This window comes from Capra hircus, chromosome 4, assembly GCF_001704415.2.
Source record: "Capra hircus breed San Clemente chromosome 4, ASM170441v1, whole genome shotgun sequence".
NCBI classification, from domain to species: Eukaryota; Metazoa; Chordata; class Mammalia; order Artiodactyla; family Bovidae; genus Capra; species Capra hircus.
In genome coordinates, this window is record NC_030811.1 from 9,764,034 (window position 1) to 9,781,754 (window position 17,721).

Sequence of the window (17,721 nt, forward strand, 5' to 3'; positions counted from 1 at the left end):
AAGAAATGCTTTATGATAAAAAATGAAGAGTGCCGATTTATGTCAAACATGGTCAAGAAATGAGTAAATTCAAGCTTGTTTGAGGCAAGAGGATTTTATCTCTCAATTATGTGAATAGTGATACTTTTCCTTCATGTTTCATAGCAATAATAGAATTTTTCTTTTTTTTAAGAATAGAAGGCAGTGTAGAGATCAACTCATTCCAATTCCTACTCTATTTACAAGGAAACTGAGACAGAGAGATTCATAGGGCTCAAAGTCTTCAGGGAATCTGAAAAGTATACCCCCACAGTACAGCTCTAACAGGCTGATTTACAGCTGCTGAAGGCAACGTAGAGTCCCATCGTTTCTTGACCCATACCTGCTCTTCTGTACTCCACTGTATGGGTTTCCCAAGGCAGAAACTTGGGAATTACTTTCAACTCCAATCTCACCAGCTACACTCTGGTCAACTCAACTTTCTAAATATCTATCTAATCAAGCCTCTCCTTTACCTGATGGTCTCCACCCTAAACCTCAGTTTCAACTCCTGAATTATAACAGTGACTTTCTGATTTGTTTTCCTTTTTTATTGTGTGGGCCTCCTTTGGAACATCCTATTCCCAGTTGCCAAAGCCATTCTTTAAAAATACAGGATCATCAGTTGCTTCCTTTTCCTTAGTACCAAATTTCAAGTGTTTTGTTACTAAACCAAACTTGTGTCCACTCACTGAATATGTAGCAAAGTCAGTCTACTGACACTGGATTATAGTGAAGGAAAGTACAGCGTTTATTGCAAGGCACCAAGAAAGGAGTACGGGCAGCTTATGTTCAAAAATTCTGAATTCCTCAATGGCTTGCAGGTAAGAAATACTTAAAGGCAACATTAGGGGGTGTGGTGTATGACCAGCTCCTGCACAGTTCTCTGACTGGTTGATGGTGAGGTAACACAGTGATGTTTTGGGAATCTCAATTATCATCCTTTTGTTACAAATTGTCTGGGATATAGATACTGCTGGTCAGCATGTAGTTAACTTTTTCCATCTGGTGGAGGTTTTAGTATCTGCAAAATAACTCAAGGAGGTGGCTCAGGATATTATCTATAGCTCATGAAAAATAACTAAATGTACTTGGCTTTATTTTAAGGCTAAACTATAAAGAAAGCTGAGCACTGAAGAATTGGTGCTTTTGAACTGTGGTGTTGGAGAAGACTCTTGAGAGTCCCTGGACTGCAAGGAGATCCAACGCGTCTATCCTAAAGGAAATCAGTCCTGAATATGCATTGGAAGGACTGATGCTGAAGCTGAAACTCCAATACTTTGGCCACCTGATGCGAAGAACAGACTCATTTGAAAAGACCCTGATGCTGGGAAAGATTGAAAGCGGGAGGAGAAGGGGATGACAGAGGATGAGGTGGTTGGATGGCATCATGGACTCAATAGACATGAGTTTGGGTAAACTCTGGGAGTTGGTGATGGATAGGGAGGCCTGGTGTGCTGCAGTCCATGGGGTCACAAAGAGTTGGACACAACTGAAAGACTGGACTGAACTGAACTGAACTGAAACTATTCTTATTTTGTCTTGCTTGATTATTTTCTTTTGTTTCCGCATTTTGTCATTTCTCTGATTAAATTTTCTCTTTGGAACTAAGGAAAGGCATAGGAGGTAGAGCATTTTTGGGTGCATGGAGGGTGGGGGTATGGCCTTTTGGGAAAAAGGGGAAAAAAACTTATGCCTTGGTATCAGCAACAACTGTCTGTATTTACCCCCTCGATAACATCTGCAAGCCCACCTGAGCCCTTATTTTCTCTCTTGACTAACATTCCCCACGTGACCTTCCCTATCTGTCTAAAGAGCGACTCCCTGACAGGCGTGTCAGTGGGAAATCTAGGCAACTCACAACGTACAGTGACTTCCACTGTTGAAACTGATGGGAAAAATCGGGACCTAGAAATTTCACTAGGGTATTACGATTTAGCCCAAAGTCTTGAAACTAGAGGTTCTGGCAGAACTGACACACTATACCTATCCCCAAACATGAGGCTCTCCTCAAATGCTATTTATTAACCAGTCTTGAAAATCCATGTTCTGTTCTGGACGACCAAAGAACCACACCCAGTCATCCTGGTTTCTAAATCGGGCAGGCAACCCTGACCCCTGTTATTCCCTTGTAGGGGTACCCACCCCTGAAAACCTAACCCTATGGTGGGAGCCTAAACAAAACACTCTCTACCTTGAGGACAGAACTCAGGATGCCTCACAACACTTGAATCCCTTCCTAAATGCCCTCACTGCTGCCGGTTTTGCAGCAAGTGGAGTGACAGTCTCCTCCCAGATACTAAGAGACTGCCCCTGTTCCATTATGCCATGTTCCAGTTGTAAGGCAGATGGAAATCCTGCTCCTCTTTGGCAAACCCGTTTTGCTGCCCAGGTTAAACCCAGTCATGGTGTCTATTTCATATGTGGGGATAAAGCTTATTTATCCCTACCACCTTTTTGGTTAGGAACTTGCTCCCTAGGGTATGTTAAAACCACATAGATCTGGCCTGGAGTAATACCTCCTTGCCTTTACCAATATATATCAATCAGAGGATACATCATGCGGTAATACCCCCTCTTTTCCTGGCATTAGGACTGACCACTGGTTTGACAGGAGCTGCCATGGGGGGAACTTCTTTACATAAATTTCAGCAGCTTTCTACCGACACTGCTGTATCCATAGAAAAATCGGTGAGGACCCTTCAACGCCTACAATCCCAGTTAGACTCCCTAGCCACAATGGTCCTACAAAATCGTTGGGCCCCAGATTTACTGACTGCAGGACAGGGGGGCACTTGTCTCTATCTAAAGGAAGAATGCTGTTTTTATTACAACCAATCTGGGCATGTCCAGGAAGATATCAAGGGGCTTTTGGAACAGGCCACAAAGATCCAGGATTTGAGTTCAACAAGTGTATGGAATTCTCTTTCTTTCCCTTCTTGGCTCCTACCGTTCATGGGTCCAGTGATAACTATCTTATTAGGCCTCCTATTTGGCCCCTGTATACTCCAAATCCTTTCAAAGTTTATTTCCAGCAGACTCCAGCAGTTTCAAACTAAATTGCTGTTACTACAAGGGTGGAAGCTGGTTTCAGATGTGGAACACCCCAACTTAGATCAGGTAGAGAGAGACTTCTGCTCTGCTAGGCAGGGCTACACCCATGCACAGCAGGAAGAAGTCACAGAAGAAAGAGACCTCTGCTCCAATTCCCAAGAAGTATCTTGAGTATGAAGTCTCTCAGGAGGGAGTTGTGAGGGGAAGCCCACTGATTGAGACCGCCCACCCTGGCCAGGCACCATAGTAACCATTTGCATGAGTTGTTTTATGACAGGAGATCCTGATAAGGAATACGGAACTTATAAGCCACCACCAATCGGAAGAGTTCGGGAAAGGTCAAGAGGAGACACCTTGTGCCCGTCCACTTCCTAGAATCCCTCTCGCTAGCATCTATCTTGGTTGAGCGATGCGTGCACCACCAGGAAAGAATCTGAATTAGAATGACTGGCCAAAGACCACCCGGAAACTAATCCCATCACCATAAAACCCGACATTGCGAGCCACGCGGCAGAGCAGTTCTCCTGGGTCCCCTTCCCCTCCTGCTCTCCACCCGGTGCCCTTTCCCAATAAGATCTCTTGCTTTGTCAGCACATGTGTCTCCGCGGACAATTCATTTCCGAGTGTTAGACAAGAGCCCAGTTTCGGGCCCTGGAAGGGGTCCCCCTTCCTGCAACAGAAGGACCATGGGGCCTTTCTCAGTCATTATATACATTTCCACTGATTGAAAGTCATTCTCCATCCTCCCAATCTATTTTATAAATTTTAGGATCCAAACAGTCAATTCAACATCCACATGGATGATCCATTTGTCCCCAGAATTCTCTTAGACACTTTTCCTCCACTTATTACATTTTTGACACAAAGAATATTTCATCACTAGAAATCTGATCTGTCTACTGAGTTCCTAGGATTACATTCCTAGGAGGCCTTTTCCCAGTTTATAATCCTCTAAGTGATATTATCATGTCTCATATATTCATATGCTAACAATTAGCACATTTTTATCTCTAGCCCAAACATCTTTTCAGGGCTTATTCAACTGCAAAATTTGCATGTCAACTGAGATGGCATACAGCACTTCATATTTAAATAGGTCAAAACTGGATTCTTGAAATTCCTCTAAATCTGTTCTTTCCTTTATTTTGCATGTCTCCAAAATGGCACTATAATTCACTGAGTTACTTAATCCATATATTCAGGAGTTATTCTTGATAACTCTCTTTAACCATCCTTCTCCCACCCTTCACAAGTCCTTCACTATTCGTGTCCATTCAGTCAGTGTTGCTTTCTAACCATCTTATCCTCTTCCTCCCTCTTCTTTTGCCTTCAATCTTTCCCAGCATCGGGGTCTTTGCTGACAGTACTATCTTCAAAATACATCTGAAATGCATCTCTTATTCATCACTTAAACTATCACCACCCAAGTCCAGAGAAGCATCTTTTCTTCCCTGGACCTTTACTACAGCTTCAGAACTGGTTGCGGTGCTTTCAGCCTGCCATTCGTGGTACTCAAAGTGGTATTGATCTTGGTATTGATCTAGGGTGGCCTCGGCTTGCAACAGCTTGGAGCCAGGCTTGGGTTCACAGTCAGAGAGTTGCTGAGTCACACCCTCATGGCAGTTTGAGTCACTTTTATGGGTCATTTCTTCTGGTTATCCTTTGGCCAATCATCTTGATTTGCCTGGTCCATAATCCATATTTTGTGTATCTCAGGATCCTCCCATGTATGCGCACATATCTGTTAGCCAAGTTGGACTGTACCAAAGAGGTACCTGGGTAGAACACCCCTTGACATCACTCCCCTTTGGCCTGCAAGGAGCCTTTTCTGTGCATGTGTGGTGGGGGAGGGCTCCTGACTTCGGAAATGAGAGATATGTGGTCCGAACATGCCCGTCCTCCTCCTTCAACTGTCCTGCTATTCTTGTTTTGGAGTTTCTGTCAATAGAGAATGAATCTCCAATTGCTTTACCCTTGGGGGCCCATCTACCCTCTGCCTCAGTAGTTTTAAGTGAGGCCCACTCATTCTCCGGTGGCTCAGATAGTAAAGCGTCTGCCTACAACACAGGAGACCTGGGATCGATCCCTGGGTTGGAAAGATCTCCCAGAGAAGGAAATGGCAACCCACTCCAGTATTCTTGCCTGGAAAATCCCATGGATGGAGGAACCTGGTAGGCTACAGTCCATGGGCTCACAAAGAGTCGGACATGACTGAGCGACATTTACTTTTACTAATTTACTCATTCCCCTGTTTAAAACCTTCCCATAGCTTCCCACCCACTACACTGAAATATAATTAAGAAAATAAAAATATTTTCTTCCCCCCAGTACCACCATCCTTACTTCTTGATCTGCTCTGCTCCTGCCTGTCTCCTCGACTTCATTTTGGGCCCCTACAGTCTTATTGTGCTTCAGTCACTTGGGTTTTAGTTCCTTAGAAGAACATGGCTTTTTTCATACCTTGGAATGTAAATTTTCAGGGCTTCTCTTCCTTCCTCATCTTTTTGAGTGTCTTGTCTTCATCCACATGCTACATTTTGGCTAAAATGTTGCTTCCTAGGGAGGTTTTTCTTTTTTTAAATGCTCTATCCAAAATAAATCATTCTTCACAACTTCATTACTTTTTCTCTGCAGAAAAATTACTTATATTTGTTTACTTTTTTTAGCGCTTGTTTTTATTATAAGTTGTGAACACCATGAAGGCATTTACGATATCAATTTATTCTCACATGACACAATTTCTGACAAAATAGTAGGTATATGAATGGCAAAACATAGAAAAAGGATCCTAGAGGTACAATTAAATATTCTTTTTCCTTTTCATAAAGTCTATGAAGAAATTCACATTTTTTTCCTTGTTTTTGTGTCCATTACATATTTTAATTGCATTTTATCTTTTAGATAGTATAGATTTTACATATAGTTTAAGAAATAATACAGAGACCACCTCACATTGGTCAGAATGGCCATCATTAAAAAATCTACAAATAACAAATGCTGGAGAGGGTGTGCAGAAAAGGAAAACCTTCTCTATTGTTGGTGGGAATGTAAAGTAGTGTGGTCATTATGGGAAACAATATAGAGGTTCCTCAAAAAGCTAAAAATAGAGTTGCCATATGATCCAGCAATCCAATTCCTGGGCATATCTCTGGACAAAACCATAATTCAAAAAGATACATGCATCTCTATGTTCATAGCAGCACTATTCGCAATAGCCAAGACATGGAAGCAAGCTAAATGCCCATTAACAGATGAATGGATGAAGAAGATACAATACACACACAGAATAGTATATTACTCAGCCACAGAAAAAGAATGAAAGAATGTTGTTTGCAGCAACATGGACAGGCCTAACGATTATCATACTAAGTGAAATAAGTCCGTATATCACTTGTATGTAGAATCTAAAATATGGCACAAATGAACTTAGCTACAAGACAGAAAGAGGCTCACAGACGTGGAGCACAGACTTGTGGCTCCCAAGCAGGAGGAGGTTGGTTGCGGGTGGGATGATTTGGGAGTTTGGGATTAGCAGATGCAAGCTGGAATTTAAAGAATGGAGAAACAAGGTCCTACGGTGTTCAGCTCAGTTCAGTTCAGTCGCTCAGTCCTGTCAGACTCTTTGCGACCCCATAGGCTGCAGCACACCAGGCTTCTTTGTCCATCACCAACTCCCAGAGTTTGCTAAAGCTCACGTCCATTGAGCCGGCATCACCGAATATGAAAAGGATGCATATGTGTATAACTGAATCCCTCTGCTGTAGAGGAGGGCCTGGAGTGGCCTCTGAGCTTCCTCTCCCATGTGCAATGTGAGCAGTTTGAGAGGTGACACCAACCTTCCCCAGTCTAGGTTCTTGTGGCGGCTTCTTCATGGGCTAGTTCTTTCTGTGGACTTCAACCTTTCAGTTTCACTTTATACTTTTTCCTCCACATGCTGATTTTTTAATGCTAATTATTAACTGTTCAAGTCAGAAGGTAGACTTAAAAAAACAAGACAAAACAAAAACTCAGTATCAAACTACACTTCACCGTTTAGCCTAACAAACCCAGCAGTATTTAGCTTCATTCATGTATTGACAAGAACACAGCACAGGAGAAACAAACATCAGTGGTGCTCTTCATTCTCAACATATGGAAAAGCAATCTTCATGAAACATAAATAGGGCACAGTTACCTGTCATGTTGCAGTAAACCTTCAGAGGCCCCAGCGGTCCACTGCCGTCAGGATCTATCCAGTAGTAATTTGAGGTCTGGCCCAGGTGTTTGTATGCTTCACAGGAAGGCTCATAGATGGCTGGAAAGAAATATCCTGCGTGAGCTCAGCACCCAAAAAAGGGCCTCCCGAGATCCGTGCCCCAGTTACAGACCAAATGCTACCAAACTGCTGATTAGGAGCATATCCTCAAGTTAGAATGAGCCCTCTTTGTTCTACAAGTAAACTCACAATTTGATTTTTGGTCCACAAGCATTCTTTCTGACCTAACTAACATAGACATTAAATTCCTGCTACGGCTTTATAGTTGGGGAAAGATCTAAAACAACTCAATAAATTGTTGAATAAATGTAATGTTTGCTTAAAACAGGTGCTCGTGAGCATTGAAAAATATTTAGTTTATACTTATTTACAGATATCTCCTTACTGCAAGGGACTTAACTGAAAGGTCATGAATATTGAGTGCATTGTCGGTCTATCAGCTAAGAGATCAGAGAAAATCTGCTCCTCGCCACCCCACCCCTGCCCACACACAGACAGACAAACACACAGACACATTTTTGCATATTTAGTATAAATTTCCTACAAACAGCATGTGATTGCTAACCTTCCTTTATTTCAGGAAAAAAAGGAAAGAAATGCTTCATTTTGTTACAAGTGTTTTAATTACATTAAATCTAGTTTCTGTAAAAAAAAAAAAAGACATTTATATAATTAGGTTGTAGGTTTTCATCATGTTCCTTTTTGTTCCCTTGGTCCTAGCACATTTTCTTTTCTCACAGAGAATGCACCTGATTTCAGTAGTGCAGAATACATTCCTCCTTTATAGCTGGCACTTCTAAAACACTATTGTGAAAACTTTTTTAAAATAGCTCTACACTGACTTTATGAGGGATTTGACTGTATTTAACTAAGAACTACTGAGACAGGAGGTAGATGGCCCCTCACCCCAACACAGGGTAAAGCATTGGAGATTCATCCCCTATGGAAGAAATTCCTAGCAGGGCAATTAAGCGAGGAGGTTGGGCCCTGCCCAGACCACATATTTCTCATTCCTGAAGTCATGAGACTTCCCTGACCACACCTGTGCAGAAAGGCTCCTTAGAGGTCAAAGTGGGAGTAAAGCCAAGGGGTGATTAACCCATGTGCCTTTGCGGTGTGATCCACCTTGGCTAAGAGATGCATGCACACACATGGAAGGGTCCTGCTACTGCTACTGCTGCTGCTAAGTCCCTTTAGTTGTGTCCAACTCTGTGCAACCCCAGAGACAGCAGCCCACCAGGTTCCCCCGTCCCTGGGATTCTCCATTGCCATTTCCTTCTCCAATGCATGAAAGTGAAAAGTGAAAGTGAAGTCGCTCAGTCGTGTCCTACTTCTAGCAACCCCGTGGACTGCAGCCTACCAGGCTCCTCCGTCCATGGGATTTGCAGGGCAAGAGTACTGGAGTGGGGTGCCATTGCCTTCTCCAGAAGGGTCCTGAGATATAGCAAATACAGACTGTGAACCAGGCAAATCAAAATGATTGGCCAAGGGAAACCTGGAATAAATGCCCCATATAAATGACTCAGACTTGCAAGGATTCTCCTTCTGAGTCTGCCTGAGTGTCTATATCCACACATATTGTACTCTTTTCCTCTTAATAAACACTTTACTTGCTTCACTGTTTTCTGTCTTTGTGGAAATTCTTTTTTGCAAAGCCAAAGGGCCAGGGCCCTTGTCACTGACGACTGGTCTAGTGGCTAGGATCTGGTGCTCTTACCATCGCGACCCGGCTTCAGGTTGGGAACCCAAGCCCCTCTCTGAGCCATTGCTGGCCAAGGCCACTCGAGATCATTACTATTGGTAAAAATCTATATATTGATAAGTGGAGTCTTTTGGAAAAAGTGCTCTGGAATTCAACACTCCCAGCATCTTCCCTTTCCTAAGTTATAAAGCAAAGGTCTGACTCTGGGGCTGCCTCTTTCTACTTCCCTCTCCCAGGTTCTTGGGGCCTCGATTTGGCTCTCCATGCTTCCTCTTCCCAAAGATGCTAGACCTTAAATTCTATTTCATTTCAGCAAACACAGCACACTACAACAGTTCTGAAATGCTTTGATTTACTCAGGGCTTGCTTTCCACTTGCTTTCTTCCTTCTGCAAACAGTCATTGAGCCCACATGGTGTGTTGAGCAGTAGATTAGGGAGAACAAGTACAGCTGTGAACAGCACAGTTCGGGGACCTTTGGAACAGGGGCTGTTCACTCAGTACTCAGCCACTGCTCATTCATGAAGTGCAACTGGAAGAAAACGTGGCTAGAGTGCTAAGCACAGCCACACACTTTTGTCCCAGTGGTCAGCGGTAAAGAACACACCAGCCAATGCAGAAGATGAGGGTTTGATCCCTGGGTCTGGAAGATCCCCTGGAGAAGGAAATGGCAGCCCACTCCAGTGTTCTTGCCTGGAAAATTACATGGACAGAGGAGCCTGGTGGGCCATGCTCGAGGGATCGTAAGGAGTCAGACATGACTGAGCGACTGGGCATGCGATTATTAATATGCCACTTTCCGCCTCCCAATTATCAAATTTAGATAATAAACCGTGAAAGTGAAAGTGAAGTTGCTCAGTCGTGTCCGATTCTTTGTGACCCCATGAAGTCGCTTAGTTGTGTCCCACTCTCTGTGACCCCATGGACTGTAGTATATCAGGTTCCTCCGTCCATGGGATTTTCCAGGCAAGAGTGCTGGAATGGATTGCCATTTCCTTCTCCAGGGGATCTTCCTGACTCAGGAATTGAACCCGGGTCTCCCGCATTGCAGGGAGACACTTTACCATCTGAGCCACCAGGGAATCCCTCTAATAAACTATGGTTGCTCTAATTCTGAATGCCATACCAAGTAAAGTAAGGCAATAAAAGACAGTGAAGAAGTATTTTTTAAACTTTCAGCAGAAAGGTGATATACTTTGAGACAGGTTTGAGAAAGAAGGTTCCTTGCAGCAAAACACAACAGATCTTAGGGAAGTGATTCGGAAGGTAATGAGAGCAGATAGGCTGTACTTGCCATTTGCATGCATGCTCAGTCATGTCTGATTCTTTGTGATGCCATGGACTGCAGCCCACCAGGCTCCTCCATCCATGGAATCTTCCAGACAAGAATACTGGAGTGGGCTGCCATTTCCTCCTCCAGGGGATCTCCCCAACCCAGGGATCAACCTGCATCTCCTGCATTGGCAAATGGACTCTTTCCCACTGAGCCACCTGGGAAGCTCAATACTTGCCAAAGGGCTATGGTGAGATGGCCAGAGCTATTATGGGAAAGGATAAAACAAATAAGACAGGATAAAGTAGACGGAACTGATCACATGTTTAAGATCAGGAGGTGGACATAGTCGGAAAGAAAGAAAGAATGCCTTCAACTCACAATCTCTGAAACCAACTGCCTTATTAACTTTGGAAAATCTTCCTTCAGATTATTGCAATTATTATGTACAGTTCAGAATCACCTAGAACGAAAGGTTTACATTCTTAGGTTTTCCAATTAGCCCGTCCAGCCAATCTACCATTAAAAACTGTCCTCTTTGTTTTCCAGCTTCCCCTGTCATCTTCCTTATCATCTGATATCTGGTTTATAGCAATCATCTTATTACCTGACTGCTCTACCCAAATCTCTCTTCACTCCCCAGCCAGTTATGCTTCACTCCCTACCCAATCCAATGTTGGTCTTGTCCTAAAACATTACTTTAAGTTAAATGTGTAATAGTTCTTCTCATCTCTGACAGTGTGTCCCAGATCCCCATCTAAGCATGCAAAACCTTCCAAAATCCTTACAGATCTCATTAGGTTTCAGCAACTTGCTGACATCAACCTTGCTCTCTGCTCAGGCGAATCTGACAAAGGAACTTATTTAACCTATGTTTACCCTTTCTGGGATTGCCTGTGGTTTTCTACAGGCCTTTTTCTCAATCTATGAAACTTCTCAGTCAGAGTTAACTATGAAGGAACAAGTGTTAAGAAACAGGGCTCCAGTCAAACACATCTAAGTTTAAATTCTGACTCCACTAAGCACTAATTATACAACCTTGGCAAAGGTATTTAATCTCATTTAGCCTTGTCTAGGAAATAGGTTGGAGAAGGAAATAGGTTGGAGAAGGAAATGGCAACCCACTCCATTATTCTTGCCTGGAGAATCCCATGGCCAGAGGAGTCTGGCAGACTGCAGTCCATTGAGTCGCAAGAATCGAACATGACTTAGCAAATAAACCACCACCACCAGGAAACAGGTATCATAGGTATATTAATTAATGGTTACGGGTGCTCAGTCATGTCCGACTCTGCGACCCCATGGACTGTAGCCTGACAGGCTCCTCTGGCCATGGGATTTTCCAGGCAAGAATACTGGAGTGGGTTGCCATTCCTCTCGCCAGGGGATCTTCCCGACCCAGGGACTGAATTCACATCTCCAGCATTGACAGGCTGATTCTTTACCACTGAGCCATCGGGGAAGCCCCTGTATTAATTAATAGGTGGAGTATTTATTGTTAACACAATAATTATTATTTAGGCACCACTCACCTTTTCCCTTTCTTAAGGAGACGTTCTCTAATCAGTACATTCTGCTTTCTGTACAGTCCAGGGCTCATCTCACGAACAATAATGCTTAATTATAGTCAACGTAAGACCTGATTGACTGTTGTTAATTAAAACATATATGAAAATTTTACTTCATAATAAGATTGTAAACTGTCATGAGGACAGGGTCTAGAAAATGTGCTTTTCCTTTTTACTCTATATTAAGCTATTAATAATCTAGTTAAGAAAGACTATTGGAATGAAACTTAAAATGTACCTACGCTTCATCCTGTTCTGATTTCGACAAATGAATAGTTGGCTTGCCAGAAGAAGTCTATCCATATGAAAGCACGCTTGGATGATAGTAAGTATAGGGAGCTACTAACACTTCTGTGTAAGCATACAAGCATTTTGAGCACACAGTTGAAAGCATGTGGATGAGGGAAATTTGGATAAGCAAGAAGCTCTTTATTTTTCTTCGAAGTGTGACAATTATTCTGCTGTCTCTAACCTAAAACAGGTTTACTGGCTGCTTTTGCCTCATCAACACCAATAGAAAAGCAAAACTTTAGTCCAAACTTTATCATGTGTGAAAAATCACCTGGAGAGCTTGTTAAGACAAGGATTCCTGGGCCTCACCCCAAAGATTCTGACTCGGTAGAGAATTTGCAGTTCTAACAAGATCCCAAGTGATGCTCATACTGCTGGTCCTGACTGTATTTTGAGAAGCATGGCTCTAATAACAAAAAAATAAAAATTAACTCAAGAAGGGTGGACTAATTCTTAATTTATATTTTAATATAAACAGGAAAAACAGGTCACTGCAAGGCAATACAGTACAATTTTAAATAACATAAGGCTAGGCTGCCCCCTCACTGTGCTGAGAATAATAAAAATAGAACTCTAAATAAACTCTAAATAAAAATACATGTCAAAAGAAATATACTTGGATGGATGTGCAGAAAAATATTTGGAAAGAAATATTTCTATTTCCAAAATACTGTTGTTACTTCTGTTACCATCGAGTATTACTCATTCGGTAACAGGGGTTGTCTTTCAACAGTGAGATTATGGATGATTTAAAACTTCATACTTTTCAATGCTTTCCACACTATAATGTGCAAAAGTTATAATATCATTAAAAATACACTTGCAAAATACATACATGGAATAATAACACTGAGACAAAATGGCAAGAACAGATGTACAGAGTAAAATTATATTCATTCTGTTCCTCACTTAGAAATTAAGAGATTTCTGTTCAAATCTCCTTTCTGTCATTTACTACCTAGACACTCCCCTTAACTTTTCATTTTCTCAACCATAAAATGAAAGCAATAGTACCTCCTCCACCAACTTAGCATAAATATCAAGTGAAATCACACACTTTGTAAACTAAAAAGCATTGAGTGCATGGATATTTTAAGGCGCAGAAGTATTTCGTATTTAGCTTGCATGCCTCAGCCAGTTAGCTCTGTACTCAGTGGAGTCCTATCTGGGTTGCACAGTTTGTACATATCAAGCCCCAGGGAGATGATAGCACCGAAGGGGCTAAGTCAGCAAGCACTGAAGAAAGAGAGGATCTGAGCTGTCGTCAATGATCGAGCTTTTCTAGTAGACTGCAGGAGAACAGAAAGGCAATTGGACTGATGGCAAAATAAACAGACTCATCAAGCTCCTTGATTTATTGGACGAGTAATTTTTCTGTTTCAACGCCTACTCCCAGACAAAAGTTCTCATATTATTCTACATATTCTTAAATAAATCTCAGGTGTTCCGAAATATGACCGTTGAACACATCATATTGAATTTCATAGCTTATAAAAATCCAGAAAGTGACAAATCCTAAGTACTTATTCATTTTCATTAAATATTGAATATTGTCTGTGTGACATCATAATAGCTGTCCTGCAAAATGACAAAGCACTACTGTATCAGTTTCATAGGGCGGCTGCAACAATAACCAAATGCTTAGTGGGTTGAAACAAATCTGTTATAATTCTGGAGGTCAGATGTTCCAAGTAGGTTTCACGGAGCTAAACAGGGCTGTGTTCCTTCTGAAAACCTCTAAGGGAGAATCCACTTTCTTGCTTTTCCCAGCTTCCAGAGTCTACCTGCATTCCTTGGTTCATTTTCCTATTTCTTCATCTGCAAAGTCAGCTGTGGTTAGTGGAGTCGAAAGAAAGTGGGGTCTCATGCTTGCTCTGATTCTCTGCATGATTGTCACCTCTATTTTATTATTTATTTATTTTTTTTAAGTTTTTTTTTTTTTTTTTTTTTTTACTTTATTTTACTTTACAATACTGTATTGGTTTTGCCATACATTGACGTGAATCCACCACGGGTGTATACGAGCTCCCAATCCTGAATCCCCCTCCCACCTCCCACCCCATATCATCTCTCTGGATCATCCCCATGCACCAGCCCCAAGTATCCTGTATCCTGTATCGAACATAGACTGGCACTTCGTTTCTTACATGATAGTATACATGTTTCAATGCCATTCTCCCAAATCACCCCACCCTCTCCCTCTCCCACAGAGTCCAAAAGTCCATTCTATTGTCACCTCTATTTTAAAGAAATATGGCCCACCCAGATAATCTGGGGAACTCTCTTCACGAGAAGGTCTTTACTTAATCATAGTCTCTTTGTCATATAAAGTAATATATTCACAGGTTGCACAGTTTAGGAAATAGACACGTTTGGTGGAGAGAGGATTATCCTGTCTATCACAATTATATAAAAATACTGCGATTGTTCTATATAAAGAAAAATTCTTATTATGTACCTAATGTACTCCCAGTGTTGTTGATGAGTGAAAGATGTCAACACATCAGTAGAGAGAAAAGCAGAGCTTAAGAGCAAAGATATGAAATAGGTCTAAAGCATTAGGAAATAAAGCATGACGTAAGGAATGTTTAGGGTAAAGATAGGGTACAAACAAGGAGTCACCCCCAAGGAAAAGGATAAGTCTCAATAGTATGAATTGTTGTAGAAAATCGGAATGGGAGTCAGGTCAGGGAAATGCTAATACATTTAATGAGCAGATTTGGGTGAACCTTTTAATATTTCTTGGTGGTAGCATTTGTAGAAACTGAATTATAAGAAAAGGAATTAGTTGGTGGAACGGGATGGGGGGTGAACACATTATTGTAGGAATTTAAACCATGAAAGGTAAAAAAATATAGAAAAAGTTGATAGAGATTGCTAAGTAAAAGTGAGGGAATTTTTGTTAGGAAATGTGAGATAGATTCACATTTATTTTTAATGGTGTATTTTCTGGTTATAAAGAAAATTTATACTCCTTGGATTAAGCCTGAAAAAAATCACAAATAATTAAAAAAAAAAGAAACTTCTGTTTCCCTAGCTCCGTAAGTATATTTGGGGAAACTTATGTTTCATTCTCTGGAATGCCAGGCCCCTCTCCTATCTCTTTTCTAGACTTTCTTCAAGTGTATGAGATGCCAATGTAAATATCAGAATCCAGGATACATAATGCCCAGGTTTTACCAGTGCTTGTTACAGACTCATTACTCTGCTCACTATTGGCCACCGGGGAATAAGCTCTAAATCTGACGGTCAATTTCAGAGTCTTGATAATACATAAACAACAACTGTGCCTGTTGATGCGTCTTTACCAGCACTAGCTAGATTGATTTAAAATAAAAGAAAAAGAAAAGTTTCTTACTTGGCCAAAAAAAAAAAAAAAAAAAAACCAAACAAAACACTTTTCATTACTGTTTGATTTGAAAATTTACTTTCACATATACATTGGAAAGATTTAAAAATCTTCTTTGAAGTGTATAGTTATGCCTTTTGCCCACTTATTTATTGTCAGCATTTTTCTATTAACTTAGATCAGCTAAGATATACATGCAAATTAAAATCTGCATTATTGTTTTTGTCTTCCTTGGTTTTTGCCTTATCACCTCGAATACGTAGTTTTGGATGTATAATATTTTGTTATCAACTCTATTAAGATTTCCCCTTTAAAAATGCTTTCGCAGCTCTTAAGTGTATACTATTATCTTCCATTTGTGGCAGTAACAGTCTTGACTCTAAGACTAAGGAGTTGGCATTTACTCTGTAAGCATAGGCTAAAGAATTTAAAATAATGTAGTAACATCATCAGTTTCATGTTTAAGAAGTATCTCCTGACACTTGTGTGGACACGTTGCATGCTCGGTCACTGCAACTGTGTCCAGCTCTTGAGACCTTACGGACTGTAGCCCACAAGCCTCCTCTGTCCATGGGTTTCTGCAGGCAAGAATACTGGAATGGGTTGCCATGGCTTTCTCTAGGGGATTTCCTTGACCCAGGGATTGAACCCAGGTCTCCTGCAACTTCTGCATTGCAGGCAGATTCTTTACCACTGAGCCACCTTGGGCAGGTCAGGAAAGTTAATACCAACTAGGAGACTATTATGCGCTTACCCAGTGTCTCAGTGTTAAAAGAATCCACCTGCAATGCAGGAGACAAAGGAGACACAGGAGAAGCAGGATTGCAACCTGGGTCCAAAAGATCCTCTGAAAGAGGGCATGGCAACCCACTCCAGTATTCTTGCCATGAAAATCCTATAGACAGAGGAGCCTGGTGGGCTGGGGTCCATGGGGTTGCAAAGAGCCAGACACCAATGAAGTTAGTGAGCGTGAGCATAAGGAGACTATTGCAAGAGGACACGGAAACTAATCATACATGCACATATGACTGAAACCTAAGGCCCCTGAAAAAAAAGAGAAAATCTGTGATTTGTGCCGTGGTTTCATTTCTTACATAAACACTGATTCAAGAAGGGCACTTCTGTGGGTTGAAATTTATCCCCCAGGAGGTGTTGAAGTTCTAAACTTTATTTGGAAATAAGATTTTTGGAGGTGATTAAGTTAAGAAATCAGTCCTGAATATTCATTGGAAGGACTGATGCTGAAGCTGAAACTCCAATACTTTGGCCACCTGATGCAAAGAATTGACTAATTGGAAAAGACCCTGATGCTGGGAAAGATTGAAGGCAGGAGGAGAAGGGGACGACAGAGGCTGAGATGGTTGGATGGCATCATGGACTCAATGTACATGAGTTTGAGTAAGCTCTGGGAGTTGCTGATGGACAGGCAAGCCTGGCATGCTGCAGTCCATGCGGTCATAAAGAATCAGACGCGACTGAATTGAACTGAACTGAAGTTAAAATGAACTCATTAGGGTGGCCCCTAATCTAAGGGGGCTGGTACCCCATTAAAAAGGGGAAACTGGGACACACAGACAGATACCTATAACAGGAAGACAATATGAAGACACAGAGATGGGGACTTCCCTGGTTGTCCAGTGGCTAAGACTCCACACTCCCAATGCAGGGTGCCCAGGTTCAGTCCCTGGAGTGGGAGCTATATCCCACATGTGGCAACTAAAGATCCCACATACCGCAAATAAGACCCAAACCAGTCAAAAAAAAAAAAAAAAAGACAAAGGGATAATGCTAACCATAACCAAGGAGTACTTGAGGCTCCCAGGAACTACAAGAGAAACATATAACAGATTCTCTCTCACAGCCTGTAGGAAGAACAATCTGCAGATTTATAGACTCAAAACTGTGAGGTGATACATTTCCCTTACTTGTTCTGCTTGTTACTTTGTTACAGTATCTCTAGGTATCTAACACAGACATACAGTTGCCAACTGACCAAACTAACATCTCCATTCCCACTTCTGAGCTCCTCCAAGGTTCTTATGGATGATGGGGAGGACTCTCCACCATGTTCCTAAACCACCATTTTAATAATGAATATCCGCCTGATAAAATAGTTGCTTTTGGCCCACTCTGTGCAAGCTCTTAGGCTGGGTGCTCTGAACACTACAAAGCAACAGCTCTCTAATCTCTGTGATGCTGATGAGCTGAGAAA

At 41.7% G+C, this 17,721-nt stretch overlaps 1 protein-coding gene across 1 annotated transcript in view; it reads right to left on the reverse strand.

Moving 5' to 3' along the window:
• Positions 1-17,721, reverse strand: part of CNTNAP2 (contactin associated protein-like 2) — a 2,354,843-nt gene that overhangs the window by 821,120 nt on the left and 1,516,002 nt on the right. Inside the window, exon 13 of the mRNA XM_018046828.1 lies at positions 7,247-7,366. Within this exon, the coding sequence (XP_017902317.1) occupies positions 7,247-7,366 (120 nt within the window). The remainder of the gene's footprint in view (positions 1-7,246; positions 7,367-17,721) is intronic.